General features: G+C 41.3%; 1 protein-coding gene across 8 annotated transcripts in view; it reads right to left on the bottom strand.

Moving 5' to 3' along the window:
- LOC104983629 (protein FAM111B-like) overlaps positions 1-20,475 on the bottom strand; it is a 38,045-nt gene that overhangs the window by 11,028 nt on the left and 6,542 nt on the right. For 3 of the 8 annotated variants that reach the window (XM_010833165.1, XM_010833166.1, XM_010833164.1), the window contains exon 3: positions 15,030-15,167. In XM_010833165.1, coding sequence (XP_010831467.1) covers positions 15,030-15,167 — 138 coding nt within the window. Of the gene's footprint in view, positions 1-10,372; positions 10,462-11,383; positions 15,168-20,475 lie in introns of those variants that run through there. The other 5 variants (XM_010833161.1, XM_010833160.1, XM_010833162.1 and 2 more) reach the window with 3 other exon arrangements.

Raw genomic sequence — 20,475 nt, forward strand, 5'->3', positions numbered from 1 at the left:
GATCCAGCAGATGTTGGCAATTTGATCTCTGGTTCCTCTGCCTTTTCTAAAACCAGCTTGAACATCAGGAAGTTCTCGGTTCACATATTGCTAAAGCCTGGCTTGGAGAATTTTGAGCATTACTTTGCTAGCATGTGAGATGAGGGCAATTGTGCAGTAGTTTGAATATTCTTTGGCATTGTGTTTCTTTGGGATTGGAATGAAAACTGACCTTTTCCAGTCCTGTGGCCACTGCTGAGTTTTCCAAATTTGCTGGCATATTGAGTGCAGCACTTTCACGGCATCATCTTTCAGGATTTGGAATACCTCAACTGGAATTCCATCACGTCCACTAGCTCTGTTCGTAGTGATGCTTTCTAAGGCCCACTTGACTTCACATTCCAGGATGTCTGGATCTAGGTCAGTGATCACACCATCGTGATTATCTGGGTCGTGGAGATCTTTTTTGTACAGTTCTTCTGTGTATTCTTGCCACCTCTTCTTAATATCTTCTGCTTCTGTTAGGTCCATACCATTTCTGTCCTTTATTGAACCCATCTTTGCATGAAATGTTCTTTTGTTATCTCTGATTTTCTTGAAGAGATCTCTAGTCTTTCCCATTCTGTTGTTTTTCTCTATTTCTTTGCATTCATCGCTGAAGAAGGCTTTCTTATCTCTTCTTGCTATTCTTTGGAACTCTGCATTCAGATGTTTATATCTTTCCTTTTCTCCTTTGCTTTTCTCTTCTCTTCTTTTCACAGCTATTTGTAAGGCTTCCCCAGACAGCCATTTTGCTTTTTTGCATTTCTTTTCCATGGAGATGGTCTTGATCCCTGTCTCCTGTACAATGTCACGAACCTCATCCCATAGTTCATCAGGCACTCTATCTATCAGATCTAGGCCCTTAAATCTATTTCTCACTTCCACTGTATAGCCATAAGGGATTTGATTTCGGTCATACCTGAATGGTCTAGTGGTTTTCCCTACTTTCTTCAATTTAAGTCTGAATTTGGCAATAAGGAGTTCACGATCTAAGCCACAGTCAGCTCCTGGTCTTGTTTTTGCTGACTGTATAGAGCTTCTCCATCTTTGGATGCAAAGAATATAATCAATCTGATTTCAGTGTTGACCATCTGGTGATGTCCATGTGTAGAGTCTTCTCTTACACATGGACATCACCAGATGGTCAACACCGAAACTGTTAAGTCAACTCTTAACAATGTTTAAATCCTCACACCACCTTTGCAAAGTGGGGACAACTTTTAGCACCCCCATTTTGCAGAGGAAGAACCTGGCCCCAAGGCTTTTGCCTCTAGAACTTCCTTCCTTCCTATTGTTAGCTCAGTCTCCAGGATGCCACCCCACCTCTGTCCTTTCCCATCCAGTCTGTTCCACTTCGGGCAGTCCTCTCTCCATGACCCTCCATGCAGGGGATGAGATCAGTGCCCACAGCTTCCTCCCAGGAAAGTCCCGGGAGGCCTACTCAGGCATCCGCAACAACGGTGTCTCCTCGCCCTGGGTGGGGCCCTGCCTGTAGACAGAGACCTGGGGTCGGGGGGTGGGGGAACAGAGCTGGGGCAAAGATTGACATCCCCCACACCCAATGGCAACACTGCTGGGAAATGGCTTCCCAAGCCTCAGGTCTTTGGGGCAGAGCTTGAAGCCTTCTGGAAACTGGTTTTCCCTCTCTGGGAGCTGGAGGTGATAGCAGAGAGCTGTGAAGTGGGAGATCTGGGACGTTCTATCACCTGATCTTTTGAGACCCTTCTATTGCTCTGAAGGAGCCAGCCCTGGGATTGGTTTGGCCTCTTGGGGCTGACTCAGCCTTCTTTCAGTTTACTCATGACCTGCCTCACCCTCACTAGGTAGTTCAGTTCAGTCATGTCCGACTTTTTGCGACCCCACAGACTGCAGCACGCCAGGCCTGCCTGTCCATCACCAACTTCCAGGGCTTGCTCAAACTCGTGTCCGTCAAGTCGGTAGGTGGAGGAGGTCTTAAATACCCGTTTCTCCATCACTGGTGATACCCTGGATTACTGTAAAAATGGAAAGGGATTCTTGGATCAGAATTAAGGAATTTACTTACATTAACTTAGTAGTGTTGGTCACTCAGTCATGTCGGACTCTTTTGTGACCCCATGGTCTGTAGCCTGTGAGTCTCCTCTGTCCATGGAATTTTCTAGGCAAGAATACTGGAGTGGGTTGCCATTTCCTTCTCCAGGGGATCTTCCTGACCCAGGCAGGTTCCTTCCTTACTGTCTGAGCCACTAGGGAAGCCCAAATATAATTTAAGTGCTATGCAAATAGTTGAAGATGAGTGGCAAATTCAAGTTTTGCTTTTTGGAATTTCACAGATTATTTTTTTTCCAAATATTTTCCATCCTTTGGTTCAATCTATGGATACGCAGATACATAAGACCGACTGTGTTTTCTTCTTTCCAAATACCTGCAAAGTACTTCTGGCCCTGAAAAGAGTAGGCTGAGTCCTTAGATACATTTTAAGTTATATTACATATATAATATATTACATATTCGGAAGTTTCTTTTCCTCCTTAAACTTTGTTTTAATGGGTCCCCAAATTCTGTAACAGTTTTGGCCAAGCTGTCTCCATTAAAAAGTACTGATTCAAAACTTCCACGCACAAAGTACAGAGGCCACAAAACACCAACCTTAACTTTCCTTCCTAGCCTTTTTATAGTAGCAACAACAGCAAAGGCAGGCTGGTGTCAAAGCCAATTGTAGACATTTTCTATGCCCTGAGGGCTTTCCTGATAGCTCAGTTGGTAAAGAATCTGCCTACAATGCAGGAGACCTTGGTTTGATTCCTGGGTCGGGAAGATCCCCTGGAGAAGATATAGACTACCCAACCCAGTATTCTTGGGCTTCTCTTGTGGCTCAGCTGGTAAAGAATCTGCCTGCAATGTGGGAGACCTGAGTTCAATCCCTGGGTGGGGAAGATCCCCTAGAGAAGGGAAAGGCTACTCACTCCAGTATTCTGGCCTGGAGAATTCCATGGACTGTATAGTCCATGGGGTCACAAAGAGTCGGACACGACTGAGTGACTTTCATTTCTATGCCCTGAAGCCTGGCAGTTAATGTATTTTACAACCCTCTCCTCCCTTGCAGGCAATAGTGGAAATAGCTGAACCACATTATTGGAGTGATAGACTCAATAGCCAGATTTCACGGTGAGTGGACGTCTTTTTGTTGTTGTTCAGTTGCTTGGTCGTGTCTGACTCTTTGTGACCCCATGCACTGCAGCATACCAAGCTTCCTTGTCCTTTACTGTCTCCTGGAGTTTGCTCAAACCCATGTCCATTGAGGTGGTCTTTTAGTTCTACTTAATTGTCCAGCTGACCAAACAAACAGAAAGGGCTGTAGCCAATATGCTCAATGAGGCTGGATGGACATGTGTTTCACCAGCAAGGTGTGGGCCATTTTCTGATCTTCCTTCTTTGCTGCCCTTGGCAAGGTTGGATGAAGTCCACGAGGATTGTGCAGCAAAGACAGGAAGGAGAGTGCTGGAGGAACCCCACCATAGGGGCCTCATCTTTAGCTGGTTTATATGGGGCTTCCCCGGGGACTCAGTGGTAGAGAATCTGCCTGCCAATGCAGGAGACTTGGGTTCACTCCCTGGGTCTGGAAGATCCCCCTGGAGAAGGAAATGGCAGTCCACTCCAGTATTCTTGCCTGGGAAGTCCCATGAACAGAGGAGCCTGGCGGGCTACAGTACATGGGGTCAGACACAACTGAGCGACTGAACAGCAACAAGATGGTTCCAGCACAATTATCTGTTGGGTTAGGTTTCCCATGAGCATGCTTTATGGGTTAGCTGTTCTGCATCTCTCATTGACCTGTGTCTAAGAACTATCCTAGGGTCTATGTGTCTGATTTCTGTATAACCAGTGATAAGCTATACCTACAGTTTTCGTGGAGAATGTTACTAGAACCACTATTTGTCTGGCCCACTCAATTGGACCCATCTTTGGTTCAGAGGAAGGGGTAGTGTTCACAAGGCAGGTATGCGCAAGCAGTGGCACAGGACACTGAGAGAGGCGGTCTTCACTTGTGTACCAGTTGAAAAAAAAATAAGTCTGAGGATCTGATTCAGCTAATTTGGAGCTGCCCTGAATAATGTTCAGTGTAGATTTAGTTGCAACATCAGGATCATGTGATTTGCAATCTTTGAGTGTGGTTGCAGCAGGAGGAGCCTTGGGCTTCCAGGATTTGACAAGAGGGTCCACCGTTCTCAAAATGTCTTAAAGTATCCTTCTGGTTAAAGTTATAGTGCACTTTTTGTTGTGAAATTGTTCTTTTCAGTTTCAGTAAATACTAAAGCAGGAAATGTCAGCCCACATTGCCTGGCAGAGAAAGAATGAGTCAGATGTTGAGAGAACCTAATTCTCTGTTATTCAAGTAGTTGTTAGGAAAGAATGCTTGCCTGTTGAATAAGTACTTGGGCTCTCGGATTATTAGTAATTATAACCCAGTAAATAATTATCGTGTGTACCTCATGTTATTATTACTATTTACTTTGGACTGCCCCGTCTCTGCTGCTGCATATGAGCCTTCTCTGGTTGTGACCAGTAAATAATTATCGTGTGTATCTCACATTATTATTACTATTTATTTTGGGCTGCCCTGTCTCTGTTGCTGAGTGTGAGCATTCTCAGGTTACAGTAAATAATTATTGTGTGTACCTCACGTTATTATTACTCTTTATTTTGGGCTGCCCCGTCTCTGCTGCTGCGTGTGAGCCTTCTCTGGTTGTGACCAGTAAATAATTATTGTGTGTACCTCACGTTATTATTACTCTTTATTTTGGGCTGCCCCTGTCTCTGCTGCTCCGTGTGAGCATTCTTTGGTTGTGACCAGTAAATAATTATCGTATGTATCTCACATTATTACTACTCTTTATTTTGGGCTGCCCCCTGTCTCTGCTGCTACGTGTGAGCCTTCTCTGGTTGTGACCAGTAAATAATTATCGTGTGTATCTCACGTTATTATTACTGTTTACTTTGGGCTGCCCCGTCTCTGCTGCTGCGTGTGAGCCTTCTCTGGTTGTGATCAGTGGGGGCGACTTTCTAGTTGCAGGGTGTGGGCCTCTCACTGTGGTGGCCTGGGCACATGGGCTTGTTGTCATGCAAAACGTGGGATCTTCCCAGATCAGGGATCGAACTTGTGTCCCCTGCATTGGTAGGAGGCTTCTTAACCACTGGACCATCAGGGAAGTCTTCACATATTGGTATTAGATTGAAGAATATCATCACATTTTTCTCATCAAGTCTATCTCTCTGCCAATTTTCTTGATAGACTTCCCATAAAAGCTCTTTCAAGTCCAAGATCTCATTTTTCTGTAGCAAATTTTGTCTTGTAAGGACAAAAAAAATGAGGCTTAGGATAATATAACCTTCCTCCAAAGAGACGTCGCCATTCATTCTGGGAGATGGCTGGGTGGGAGTCACTAACCTAACCTAGGCTGTGCTGTGTTGTGCTTAGTTGCTTCAGTCGTGTCTGACTCTTTGCAACCCCATGGACTGTAGCCCACCAGGCTCCTCTGCCCATGGGGATTCTCCAGGCAAGAATACTGGTGTGGGTTTCCACGCCATCTTCCAGGGGATCTTCCCAACCCAGGAATCGAACCCAGGTCTCCTGCATTGCAGGTGGATCTTTATTGCTTGAGTCACCAGGGATCATCCAGGTTAGATCATCTTAACTTAGTTGGGGTCGAGAATGTTTTCCAACTTGAGTCCCTGTGAAGGTTGGGATATTTGGGGGACATTCTTATACTGACAGGCAACATTTTGTTCCCATATAAAATTCTGCAGTATTTACTAGACCCCCGACCACTTGATAGGCCTTAAATTCTAACTTTTGCCTCTGCTTCCCTCAGCTTCATGATTTGTTTCAAATGTCTGGTTAGCTAGTCAGATGCTCAACCATCTCCTCTGAAAATGGCAGGTGCCTCTAATGTAAAAGCAACATGAACAACAGAGCTCATCCTTTGAACCTATTTTCTCACTTGAATATTGGTCCTGTACTTCCTGCTTTCATAATGCTTTGATATCTTCACGCAAGTGTTTCCTATTTTTTGTCTATATTTTCAAGTTATTCAGTGTGCCTGCATGTGTATGCAGGGTGGGAAGACTTGTTTGAATACCCATTCCACCAGTACCAGAATTCTAAGACTAATCTTTCATATTGCTAAATTCCAATAGCAGTTGAATTCAAAACCTCTCCTGTCTTATACGCGAAATTTAGAACCTTCATTTACAAAGGGTAAGCTTCCTAGAATTGGAGTTCCGGTATTTGGGAGGCTTCTAAGACTTGGAAAATATCAATCACTAACGTTGAGAGAAGACTCTACACATGGACATCACCAGATGGTCAATACCGAAATCAGATTGATTATATTATTTGCAGCCAAAGATGGAGAAGCCCTATACAGTCAGCAAAAACAAGACCAGGAGCTGACTGTGGCTCAGAGCATGAATGCCTCATTGCCAAATTCAGACTTAAATTGAAGAAAGTAGGGAAAACCACTAGACCATTCAGGTATGACTGAAATCATCCCTTACGATTATACAGTGGATGTGAGAAATAGATTCAAGGGATTAGATCTGAAAGACAGAGTGCCTGATGAAGTATGGATGGAGGTTCATGACATTGTACAGGAGACAGGGATCAAGACCATCCCCGAGAAAAAGAAATGCAAAAAAGGAAAAATGGCTGTCTGAGGAGGCCTTACAAATAGCTGTGAAAAGAACAGATGAGAAAGGCAAAGGAGAAAAGGAAAGATATACCTATTTGAATGCAGAGTTCCAAAGAATAGAAAGGAGAGAAAAGAAAGCCTTCCTCAGTGATCAGTGCAAAGAAATAGAGAAAAACAATAGAATGGTAAAGACTAGAGATCTCTTCAAGAAAATTAGAGATACTAAGGGAACTTTTCATGCAAAGATGGGCACAATTAAGGACAGAAATGGTATGGACCTAACAGAAGCAGACAATATTAAGAAGAGGTGGCAAGAATACACAGAAGAACTATACACAAAAGATCTTCATGACTAAGATAATCATGATGTGATCACTCATCCATAGCCAGACATTCTGGAATGTGAAGTCAAGTGGGCCTTAGGAAGCATCACTATGAACAAAGCTAGTGGAGGTGATGGAATTCCAGTTGAGCTCTTTCAAATCCTAAAAGATGATGTGGTGCTGCACTCAATAGGCCAGCAAATTTGGAAAACTCAGCAGTGGCCATAGGTTGGAAAAGGTCAGTTTTCATTCTAATCCCAAAGAAAGGCAATGCCAAAGAATGTTCAAACTACCACACAATTGCCTTAATCTCACACGGTAGCAAAGTAATGCTCAAAATTCTTCAAGCAAGGCTTCAACAGTATGTGAACCGAAAACTTCCAGATGTTCAACCGGGGTTTAGAAAAGGCAGAGGAACCAGAGAACAAATTGCCAACATCCATTGGATCATTGAAAAAGTAAGAGAGTTCCAGAAAACCATCTACTTTTGTTTTATTGACTATGCCAAAGCCTTTGACTGTGTGGATCACAAGAAACTGTGGAAAATTCTTAAGAGATGGGAATACCAGACCACCTGACCTGTCTCATGTGAAGTGTGTGTACAGGTCACAAAGCAACAGTTAGAACTGGACATGGAACAACACACTGGTTCAAAACTGGGAAAGGAGTACATCAAGGCTGTATATTGTCAGCATGCCTATTTAACACATATGCAGAGTACATCATGAGAAATGCTGGGTGGGATGAAGCACAAGCTGGAATCAAGATTGCTGGGACAAATATCAATAATCTCAGATATGCAGATGACACCACCCATTATGGCAGAAAGTAAAGAAGAACTAAAGAGCCTCTTGATGAAAGTGAAAGAGGAGAGTGAAAAAGTTGGCTTAAAGCTCAACATTCAGAAAACAAAGATCATGGCATCTGGTCCCATCACTTCATGGCAAATAGATGGGGAAGCAATGGAAACAGTGACAGACTTTATTTTGGGGGGCTCCAAAATCGCTGTGGTAGGCAACTGCGGCCATGAAATTAAAAGATGCTTACTCCTTGGAAGAAAAGTCATGACCAACCTAGTTGGCATATTAAAAAGCAGAGACATTACTTTGCCAACAAAAATCCGTCTAGTCAAAGCTGTGGTTTTTCCAGTAGTCATGTCTGGATGTGAGAGTTGGGCCATAAAGGAAGCTGAGCACAGAAGAATTAATTGATGCATTTGAACTGTGGTGTTGGAGAAGACTCTTGACAGTCCCTTGGGCTGCAAGGAGATCCAACCAGTCCATCCTAAAGGAAATCAGTCCTAAATATTCATTGGAAGGACTGATGCTGAAGCTGAAACTCCAATACTTTGGGCACCTGATGTGAAGAACTGACTCATTTGAAAAGACCCTGATGCTGGGAAAGATTGAAGGCAGGAGAGGAAGGGGACGGCAGAGGATGAGACGATTGGATGACATCACTGACTCAATGGACATGAGTTTGGATAAACTCCAGGAGTTGGTGATGGACAGGGAGGCCTGGTGTGCTGCAGTCCATGGGGTTGCAAAGAGTCAGAAACGACTGAGCAATTGAACTGAATAGAATCTTGAATGACATTCTCTCTGCTGCTCTGCTTTGTCTTCTGGTAGGAGAAAGCTAACAGATTTCTCTCATGCCCTGTGCTTCACTGCAGTGGTCCTGTTAGTGTATTAGGGTTCCCCAGTAAAGCAGAACCAATAGGATTTGTACATTTATTACAGGTAATTGGCTTATGAGATTATGTACAAATGCATGTATGCATTTAGTATGTTATTGGCTCACATGTTTGTGGAGGCTGGAAAGCCCCAACATCTGTAGGGTGAACCTGCAAACCAGAGACCTGGGATATCCCATGGTGTGCTCCAGTCAGCATCTGAAGTTCTGAGAACAAGGCAGTCTTGAGACCCAGGAAAAAACAATGTTTCCAGTCCAAAGGCAGGAAAAATCCAGTGTCCCAGTTCAAAGACAGTCATACAGGAAGAATTCTCTCCTAAATCGGGTGAGGGTCAGTCTTTTTGTTGTATTCAGGTCTTCAACTGATTGGACGAGGCCCACCCATATTAAGAAGGGCTATCTGCTTTAATCTTAATCTTATGCAAAATCACTCTCCCAGAAAAACCTAGAATAACACTTGACTAAATATCCAGTCACCTTGTGGCCCAGTCAAGTTGACAATCAACGTTAACTGCCACACCAGATTTAAAGTTACTATGATCTGAAGGTAATTTGCAGAATATGTGAGAAAAAAGTTTTATGCAGAAAGAATTTTTAGAATTAAACTCCATCATCAAAAAAATAGGGGATATTTGTGGGAGAGCATTTTAAAGCTTAATTCAAAAAGATGGGAAATGATGTTGGCTTAATACTTTGAAGTGGTATACTTTCCAGAGATTCTGTATTCAACATTCAGTTACAGGAAGCCAGTAGGATTTATACTAAATTTCATGATGCTAATGAAAATGAAGATCAGATACTGGCCCATTGTAAATATAACAGGAAGACCCAATATCCCTTGACACCACTTAGGAAGTAGAAAAAAGTCCAAACTGAATATAATCAACCCTCTAGATCTAACTACCAGTTTACAGGAAATAGAGGGAGTACAGCTACACATTCAGTGACACGATAGAGATGAAAGAGTGGAGTCCAGAATGTAGAATATTCTACAGGACACGTATGACCCAGTTTCTCCAATAAATAAATGTCTGAAAAAGAGAGATAGGAAGCGGGAATTTACACATTAAAAGCAACTTAAGAGACTTATATGACCAAATACAATGTGGAAACTGGATTCTGATTCAAACGATCCAGATGTGAAACAAACAAAAATTAACAAATTAAAGAGAAGTCAGGGGGAGGTATACACTGACTGAAATGATCACTATAATTTTATAAGCATGCTGATAGCAGTGTATCTATAGTAAAGATGCTGCTTAGCATTTTAATTGGGTAGTAGTCACTTGAGCAATGCATTTGTCAGAATTCACAGACCTGTACAGAAAAAAGATGTATTTTACTGTATATAAACCCTAACTTAATAAAACTACACATTGCAAAGAGAAGGAAATGCCACAGGAGAAAACAGACAGGAAAGAACACCCTGAAACAAAAAAAACTGGGGTTTTGAGTGACAATGGACAAGGCTGTTCCAACTCCAATGAGCAGTAACCAAGAGTTATAACATGAACTAGGTCGCGAAGAGTCAGACACAACTGAGCGACTTGACTTTCACTTTTCACTTTCATGCATTGGAGAAGGAAATGGCAACCCACTCCAGTGTTCTTGCCTGGAGAATCCCAGGGACGGGGGAGCCTGGCGGGCTGCCATCTATGGGGTCACACAGAGTCGGACACGACTGAAGCGACTTAGCAGCAGTAGCAGCAGTCATAACTCAAATTCCCTACTGGAGCAGAGCATCCTGGCAATTCCTACAAAACATAATTTGATCATTGTTATCGGGTTGTAACTGCCAAATTTTCCATTATCCTCTTTTCTGAATAAAAATTTAAGTTCCTGGATTCTGGCCATACTCCACTCTGGTATATCAGGTGTGTGAGTAGCATGAGGAGGAATGGGCTGATATGTCTCTGGGCCATGAGGAGTGGCATTCAGGTGTGATGAAGAGAAACACGTTACCCAGCAATGCTGGACTATCTTGGAGAGTGAGTAGGTGTGCTTCATGTCATGGAAGGAAGTGTATATAAGGTACTAAGGGGGCTGAATGGGTAGGACTGTGATTAAGGTTGCTCAGTTCAGTTCAGTCACTCAGTCGTGTCCGACTCCTTGTGACCCCATGGACTGCAGCACACCAGGCTTCCCTGTCCATCACCAACTCCCAGAGTTTACTCAAACTCATGTCCATTGAGTCAGTCATACCATCCAACTATCTCATCCTCTGTCATCCCCTTCTCCTGCCTTCAATCTTTCCCAGCGTCAGGGTCTTTTCCAATGAGTCATTCTTCGCATCATGTGGCCAAAGTTTTGGAGTTTCAGCTTCAGCATCAGTTCTTCCAATGAATATTCAGGACTGATACCCTTTAGGATAGACTGTTTGGATCTCCTTGCAGTCCAAGGGACTTTCAAGAGTCTTCTCCAACACCACAGTTCAAAAACATCAATTCTTCAGTGCTCAGCTTCCTTTATAGTCCAACTCTCACATCCAGACATGACTACTGGAAAAACCATAGCTTTTACTAGACAGACCTTTGCTGGCAAAGTAATGTCTCTACTTTTGAATATGCTATCTAGGTTGGTCATGACTTTTCTTCCAAGGAGCAAGCGTCTTAATTTCATGGCTGCAGTCACCATCTTCAGTGATTTTGGAGCCCCCCAAAATAAATAAGGCTGCTAGTTTACCCAATATCCATTTTCCTTTCCTTACACAGTATTAGAATTTAGGCTATGCATCTGGTCAAGTAGAACAAAGACAACATTTCACAGTCTGATTATAGTTTTAAAAAATTTTATACAATTTTAAAGGTTACACTCCATTTACAGTCATAAAATATTGGCTCTATTTCCTGTGTTGTACAATACATCCTGTGGTCTACCTCACATCCAGTAAGTACTGCACCACCGAACTGAAGTATTTAAAGTGATGCTTTAGATTGCTGAAAAGAAAAAAAGCCAATGAGAGAAAAGAAAATCAATGCTCATTTGAGCTCTAATATGTGTTTTGTACATCCACATGATTCTCTTCAAGTTTTTTTCTAATTGAGAAATTATATTCATTATACTTTAAAGAAACAGCCCCAAATGTTGAGTTGGCCAAAAAGTTGTTTTTTTTTTTTTTCATTTTCACCAAGAACTTTACTGAATAATGTATTTACTGCCTTTTGCCATTTTTCAGACAACTTTATAATATTTTCATCTTTTTGATCAAAGAACTGTTCCAGATGTCTTTTATAGTTTTCCAGGGAATTGAATTTTTTCCATTAAGAGAACTCTGTAAAGACCAAAACAAATGAACATCTGAAGTTGCAGTGTCTGATGAAGATGGTGGATGAATCAGAACTTCTCAGCTAGACTGTAACAATTTTTGCCTGTTTATCAAAGAAACATGCAGTCTGTGTCATCCTGATGTAAGAGGATGCACTGTCTGTTGACTAATTCCAGATACTTCGTGCAAGTGCTGCCTTCAGGTGGCCTAATTCAGAGCAGTACTTATTGGAATTAATCATTTGGTTTTCCAGAAGAAGCTCATAATAGAGGACACCCTTCCAGTCCCACCATACACACACATTACTTCTTAGGACAGAGACTGGCCTTTGGTGGGGTTGGTGGCAGTTCATTTCACTTGCTCCACGATCTCTTCCATTCCATACTATTGTACAGTATCCACTTTTCACCACCCATTACAATTTGTTTTAATGGAAAGTTTTTGTTAGGTGTCAGTAGAGAATTCCATATGGAAATGCAGTCAAGGTTTTTCTCGCTTAACTTATGTGGAACCCAAACATCAAAGTGATGAACATAACCAAGCTGGTGCAAATGATTTTCAATGCTTGATTCGGATATTTTGAGTATGTCAGCTATCTCCTGCGTGATATAACACTGATTGCTCTCAGTTAATGTCTAGATTGGATCACTATTAACATCAATTTGTCTATTAGATCATGGAGCATTGTCCAGTGAGAAATCTCCAGCACACAAATTAGCAAACCACTCCATACACTGCACAAATCTTTTAATTTCAATATTTTTAACCTTACTTGAAATAATAAAGCATAATATGCCAACAATGTTTTCTTCTATCTTCAATATTAAAATGGCTACACAAAAATTCACTAATTTTGATGTTTTTTTAAAATGCCTGCTGATACAACAGCTGTCACAATATGAATACAATATAATGAAATTGTTTCAAATGAAGTTTAAGAAAACTAAGAACTACTAGAGCCATCATACAGAAAAAAAAAAAAAAAAAAAAAAAAAAAAAACCAACTTGTGGCCATCCCAATACTTTAAATCATTGGCATGTGTTTTTGAAAGCAGCATCCTTTTCCTAATATTGCATGGATTCAATCTGACTTTCTTGAAGTGACAGTTCTTGTTTGTTATCTTTCTCTTCATTGTGGCTCTCATTTTTCTCTTCTTGTAATAATTTGTACAAGTTCTCATCTTTCTGTTTAATATCACAAAGAATAGATTCCATAGAATAGCCAAATTCAATAAGGGCATAAGCCTTATTTACACGGCTATAAAAATGCCCAAAGCTGTGCATAGCAACCAACTTGCCAGATGCATTAAACACTGGGGAGCCAGAAGACCCACTAGAAAAATAAGTATCATAACTAAGTGTGTTAGTGCTCCACACCTCTGACAAGAAACTTCTCTGGGTAAACATAGGGAAAGCATTATAAATGTCTGAACAGGATCCTGGTACTACCCCATCTGAATAATGTTCTTTGTACCTCTCTAACCGTTGCTCTAGAGAAATCACAGAACAACCATCTATTTTCTTGATCTGGCCTTCTGGGTGACCAATTAAATAAAGTAAACCATCAGATGGTTGACGAAAAATCAGTTTTGACAGACCTGGAGGAAATCCATTTCCATTTTCACTCAGTTTTAAAATGGCATAATCTAGAGTTTCACCAGACACCATAAACCATGGCTCAAAGGAAAGCCAATCAACATCGTTAGGGCAGAACTCTTTATAAGCAAAAGTAACCTTTACACATGTGCTTATTATATCTGGCCATGACTTTCGATCTGTACCTTCTCCCACGATGAGGTGTAAAACATGTCTACAGGTGAAAATAAAACCATCGTTGAAAACAAAGCAAGTAGCATTGCCTGTGTTTCCATTATTGTCCCATTTCATGAATCCAACTGACTTACTAAGATGAACAAGACGTTCACAGATTGCAACTGAAACAGAATTTTCAGTCACTTTTCCAAAGTAATGTTTATACATGCTGAATTGTTTAGACGTTGTCAGTTTCATTCTCTCCCGTTCTTCCTGAAAATACTTTTGTATCCGAAGTGCTTCTTTATTAAAATTTGGATACTGATGCATCATAACTTTATTCAATATTTGTAAATTCTTTACCCAGAGATTAGTTGTCTCCCTTTGGATTGCCAGAATAGCATATTGCCTACCTAGAGAGGGCCTTCGCCTAACTCGTGTGATTTTTCTCCGAAGTCTTTTGTAGAGATTATTATTGTAATAACGTTTAATTTTGGAAATGGACCGGCGTGTCTTATGTTTAATATCAAGCCCTAGACTCTGACATGGGAGAATTTTTTCTCTGTTGTGTTCTACATCTTCAGTTTCTCCATCTTTCTCTGGTTCATGGGCTTTGCTCTTAGACTGTGTTAAAGCCTGCAGACTGATATCTGCAGTGGCATTTTCATCTTCTGGTTTAATTTTTCTATGGGTACATTTCTTGATAGACAGTTTTTTAAGAATTTCCAATTCTAAGACTTTTCCAGATACTATATCCACAATGGACTGTTTTCCATAAATGTTTTTGTGATCTCTTAGTGTCCACTCGAGTGTGTCTAGATTTGAGAGAAATCGGCCATCATTGCAAAGGGCTTCTTTGATAGTCTCACCTTTCAAGGCATAGACACAAAGTGTAGTTCCTTGTACATGAAGTTCATTAATCTTAACAATCATCTTTTTGGTCTTCCCAATAGCAACAACGTGAAAAAGAATGCATTCAGTGTCTGGATTTTTACATGGGCGTAATACCTGATCATCTTTCTCGTTACTCCTTCTTTGACCAAATGTTATTTTCAAATGGGAACCACTAGGTAGGCATCTGAGAGGCATTCCTAAATTTATATACGCTTTTATTGTTTCTTCTTCATAAACAATGATGTTCTTATTTACATGTTTCTTCATCCTTTCACTGAAATGGTCATCAGCACTCAGAACTGAATAGATATTCTCATTGGGCCCACCAAATGCTGTAAACACTCTATGGTCTAACTTCCTGAGGCGTTCATTCAAACTAAAGGTGAAAAGACATTTCTCACTGGTGCTCACGTGTGGGTTCTGTCGTTCAGAGGATGTTTCCTGCTCAATGACTTCACTTTTAACTTTAATGGTGCTGTTACGTTCTCGTATGTCAGACAGAGACTGATCAACAGGTGTGCCAGAACATGCCTCCTCTATGACAGTATCCTTAGAAAAGGAAAGATTAAAAATTTAGTAAGGATCACCTTTAATAATAATGTCCCATGCCTTTTGAATTATAAAATCAAAATATACCATGCTGCATATGAGTTCATGTTTCACTAAGCAGTCTGTCAGTGCTTTTGCATATCATTAAACAACCTTTGAAAACATAATTTGAAGGGCTATATGATAGTTCACTGTACAATAGTTTCTAATCCATTCTTCTGTTGCTGGCTATTTAGATTATTTCTAATTTTTTTACTATTCTAAATATGACAAACTTTTCTATACACAAAACATTTTGTCTAAAGTCTTAAAATATTTTCCTATGCTAGATTCCCAGCAGCGGAAATAGATTATAAATGTACTTCACCACGTACACTGCCAAACTGCTTTCTCGGAAGGTCACATCAATTCCCCCTCCCCGTTCTTTCCTTATTGCCCAAGGAAATCAGTATTATGGTTAATTCTTCAAAAGGATTTGAGTACTACCATTTTAAAGGTTTGGTAACTGGGAGATATAGCTTGACTTTTTTTTTTACATTTATATGTATTTACTTACTAACAAAGCTGGTTTAACATATCACTTGGACATTTGAAGTACCACCTTTTAAAAAATTCCTGTGAAATATTTACTGTCCAGTTTATTCTGTACATGGTATCAACAGCACTAAGGAAAGATACTAACATGATTAATGAATCACAGGATTGGACAGATATACAAATCCATATTTAAAACATATTATACAATCAGTTGGAAATCACCTAGGAAAAAGTATTTTGATAATCTGCTGGCAACAGATTCTTTAGGGACATATACATATAGTGGCTCAGATGGCAAAGGAACTGCCTGCAATGCAGGAGACAAGGGTTCAATCCCTGGGTTGGGAAGATACCCTGGAGAAGGAAATGGCAACTCACTTCAGTATTCCTGCCTAGAGAATTCCATGGACAGAGGAGCCTGGTGGGATACAGTTCATGGGGTCGCAGAGTTGGATAGGACTGAGCAACTAACACACACATATAAGTAGCATAGTCTTTAGCTTTGTCTGTTTTTGATTTTTGCATAAATGCATCTTTTGAATGTGTCTTCTTTTTTTATTTTTAGTTTTATTTACTTATTTTACTTTACCATATTGTATTGGTTTTGCCATACATTGACTTGAATCTGCCATGGGTGTACATGAGTTCCCCATCCTGAACGCCCCTCCCACCTCCCTCCCCATCCCTTCTCTCTGGGTCATCCCAGTGCACCAGCCCCGAGCACCCTGGATCATGCATTGAACCTTGACTGGTGGTTCATTCCACATATGATAATTTACATGTTTCAATGCCATTCTCCCATACCATCCCACCCTCACCCTCTCCCACAGAGTCCGAAAGACTGATCAATATATCTGTGTCTCTTTTGCTGTCTCACATACATGAATATGTCTTCTGCGATTTGTTTCACTATTTTTTTGACGTTCTTTCCAGTTGATGGAGCTTTAAATTCACTTTCACAGTTAAATAGAATCCACTGAAGAAATTAACTGGTTATGTGCATTTCAGTTATTTCTAGTTTTTTTTTTTTTTTTCTACCAACTACAGTAGTACAGTTCTGCTGTGAATATCTATTAATATGTTTCCTGGTGCACACGTGCAAGAGTGTCTCTTGGGAATAGATTAGGAGCTGAATTGCTCAACATCTGGAATACACATACTCACCATTATTAAATACTGTCAAATGATTTACTAAATGGTTGTACCACTTTACACCTCTACCAGTGGGAAATGGGAGTTCTCACTGCCTCCACATCCTTATTAAAACATGGTACTGCCCAACTGTTAAAGTTTGCCAATCTTGTGAATGTGAAATGACATCTTTCAAAAAAATTTTCACTAGGGTATAGTTGACTTGCAATGTTGTGTTAATTTCAGGGGTACAGCAAAGCTAATCATGTATCAGTTCAGTTCAGTTCAGTGGCTCAGTCGTGTCCGACTCTTTGCGACCCCATGAATCCTAGCACGCCAGGCCTCCCTGTCCATCACCAACTCCCAGAGTTCACTCACACTCATGTCCATCGAGTCAGTGATGCCATCCAGCCATCTCATCCTCTGTCGTCCCCTTCTCCTCCTGCCCCCAATCCCTCCCAGCATCAGAGTCTTTTCCAATGAATCAACTCTTCACATGAGGTGGCCAAAGTACTGGAGTTTCAGCTTTAGCATCATTCCTTCCAAAGAAATCCCAGGGCCTGACTCCTTCACAATGGACTGGTTGGATCTCCTTGCAGTCCAAGGGACTCTCCAGAGTCTTCTCCAACACCACAGTTCAAAAGCATCAATTCTTCGGCGCTCAGCTTTCGTCACAGTCCAACTCTCATATCCATAAATGACCACCGGAAAAACCATAGCCTTGACTAGACGGACCTTTGTTGGCAAAGTAATGTCTCTGCTTTTCAATATGCTATCTAGATTGGTCATAACTGTCCTTCCAAGGAGTAAGCGTCTTTTAATTTCATGGCTGCAGTCACCATCTGCAGTGATTTTGGAGCCCAGAAAAATAAAGTCTGACATTGTTTCCACTGTTTCCCCATCTATTTCCCATGAAGTGATGGGACCAGATGCCATGATCTTCGTTTTCTGAATGTTGAGTTTTAAGCCAACTTTTTCACTCTCCTCTTTCACCTTCATCAAGAGGCTTTTTAGTTCCTCTTCACTTTCTGCCATAAGGGTGGTGTCATCTGCATATCTGAGGTGATTGATATTTCTCCCGGCAATCTTGATTCCAGCTTGTGCTTCTTCCAGCCCAGCATTTCTCATGATGTACTCTGCATGTAAGTTAAATAAGCAGGGTGACAATATACAGCCTTGACGTACTCCTTTTCCTATTTGGAACCAGTCTGTTGTTCCATGTCCAGTTCTAACTGTTGTTTCCTGACCTGCATACAAATTTCTCAAGAGGCAGGTCAGGTGTTCTAGTATTCACATCTCTTTCAGAATTTTCCACAGTTTATTGTGATACACACAGTCAAAGGCTTTGGGATAGTCAATAAAGAAGAAATAGATGTTTTTCTGGAACTCTCTTGCTTTTTCCATGATCCAGCAGATGTTGGCAATTTGGTCTCTGGTTCCTCTGCCTTTTCTAAAACCAGCTTGAACAACTGAAAGTTCACTGATCACGTATTGCTAAAGCCTGGCTTGGAGAATTTTGAGTATTACTTTACTAGCATGTAAGGTGAGTGCAATTGTACAGTAGTTTGAGCATTCTTTGGCATTGCCTTTCTTTGGGATTGGAATGAAAACTGACCTTTTCCAGTCCTGTAGCCACTACTGAGTTTTCCAAATTTGCTGGCATATTGAGTGCAGCACTTTCACAGCATCATCTTTCAGGATCTGAAACAGCTCAACTGGAATTCCATCATGTATACATACATATATATCCGCTCTTTTTGTTAAGATTCTTTTCCCATATAGACCATTACACAGCACTGAGTATAATTCCCCATGTATACAGCAGGCTATTATTAGTTATCTACTTTATATATGTGCTTAGTCGCTTAGTCAAATCCGACTCTTTGCAACGCCATGGACTGTAGCCCACCAAGCCCCTCTGTCCAAGGGGATTCTCCAGGCAAGAATACTGGAGTGTGTTGCCATGCCCTCTGCCAGGGGATCTTCCCAATCCAGGGATTGAACCCGGGTCTCCTGAACTGCAGGCATATTCTTTACTGTCTGAGCCACCAGGGAAGCCCAACTTTATATATAGTAGTATGCATATGTCACTCCAAATCTCCCAATTTATCCCTCCCCTGAAATGGCATCTTATTGGTAGTTTAATAAGTTTAATAACTTCTGCCTGTTCATGTCTTTTACCCATCTTTCTATTGGATTATTTTTCATTATTGAAAGTACTTTATATATCCTGGACACATATTATTTATTCATCATATGTATTAAAAATGTATTCTCTGAGTTTGTGGACTTCCCAGGTGGCTCAGATGGTAAAGAATCTGCCTGCAGAGCAGGAGACCCAGGTTGGATTCTTGGATTGGGAAGATCCCCTGGAGAAGGAAATAGCAACCCACTCCAGTATTCTTGCCTCGGAAATCTCATGGACAGAAGTGCCTGGCAAGCTACAGCCCTTAGGGTCACACAGAGTAGGACACGACTCACTTTCTTTCACTTTCTAAGTTTGTGGATTGCTTTTCGTATCAGTTCAGTTCAGTTCAGTCACTCAGTCGTGTCCGACTCTTTGAGACCCCATGAATTGCAGGACACCAGGCCTCCCTGTCCATCACCAACTCTTAAAGTTCACTCAAACTCAAGTCCATCAAGTCGGTGATGCCTTCCAGCCATCTCATCCTCTGTCGTCCCGTTCTCCTTCTGCCCCCAATCCCTCCCAGCATCAGAGTCTCTTCCAATGAGTCAACTCTTCACATGAGGTGGCCAAAGTACTGGAGTTTCAGCTTTAGCATCAGTCCTTCCAGAGAACACCCAGGACAGGTCTCCTTCAGAATGGACTGGTTGGATCTCCTTGCAGTCCAAGGGACTCTCCAGAGTCTTCTCCAACACCACAGTTCAAAAGCATCAATTCTTCGGCACTCAGCTTTCTTCACAGTCCAACTCTCACATCCATGCATGACCAGAGGAAAAACCATAGCCTTGACTAGATAAACCTTTGTTGGCAAAGTAATGTCTCTGCTTTTCAATATGCTATCTAGTTTGGTCATAACTTTCCTTCCAAGGAATAAGCGTCTTTTAACTTCATGACTGCAACCACCATCTGCAGTGATTTTGGAGCCCAGAAAAATAAAGTCTGACACTGTTTCCACTGTTTCCCCATCTATTTCCCATGAAGTGGTGGGACTGGATGCCATGATCTTCGTTTTCTCAATGTTGAGCTTTAAGCCAACTTTTTCACTCTCCACTTTCACTTTCATCAAGAGGCTTTTGAGTTCCTCTTCACTTTCTGCCATAAGGGTGGTGTCATCTGCATATCTGAGGTTATTGATATTTCTCCCGGGAATCTTGATTCCAGCTTGTGTTTCTTCCAGTCCAGCATTTCTTATGATGTACTCTGCATATAATTTAAATAAGCAAGGTGACAATATACAGCCTGTGACGTACTCCTTTTCCTATTTGGAACCAGTCTGTTGTTCCATGTCCAGTTCTAACTGTTGCTTCCTGACCTGCATACAAATTTCTCAAGAGGCGGATCAGGTGTTCTGGTATTCACATCTCTTTCAGAATTCTCCACAGTTTATTGTGATCCACACAGTCAAAGGCTTTGGCATAGTCAATAAAACAGAAGTAGATGTTCTTCTGGAACTCT

Source organism: Bison bison, unplaced genomic scaffold (genome assembly GCF_000754665.1).
Source record: "Bison bison bison isolate TAMUID 2011002044 unplaced genomic scaffold, Bison_UMD1.0 scf7180017863016, whole genome shotgun sequence".
NCBI lineage: Eukaryota > Metazoa > Chordata > Mammalia > Artiodactyla > Bovidae > Bison > Bison bison.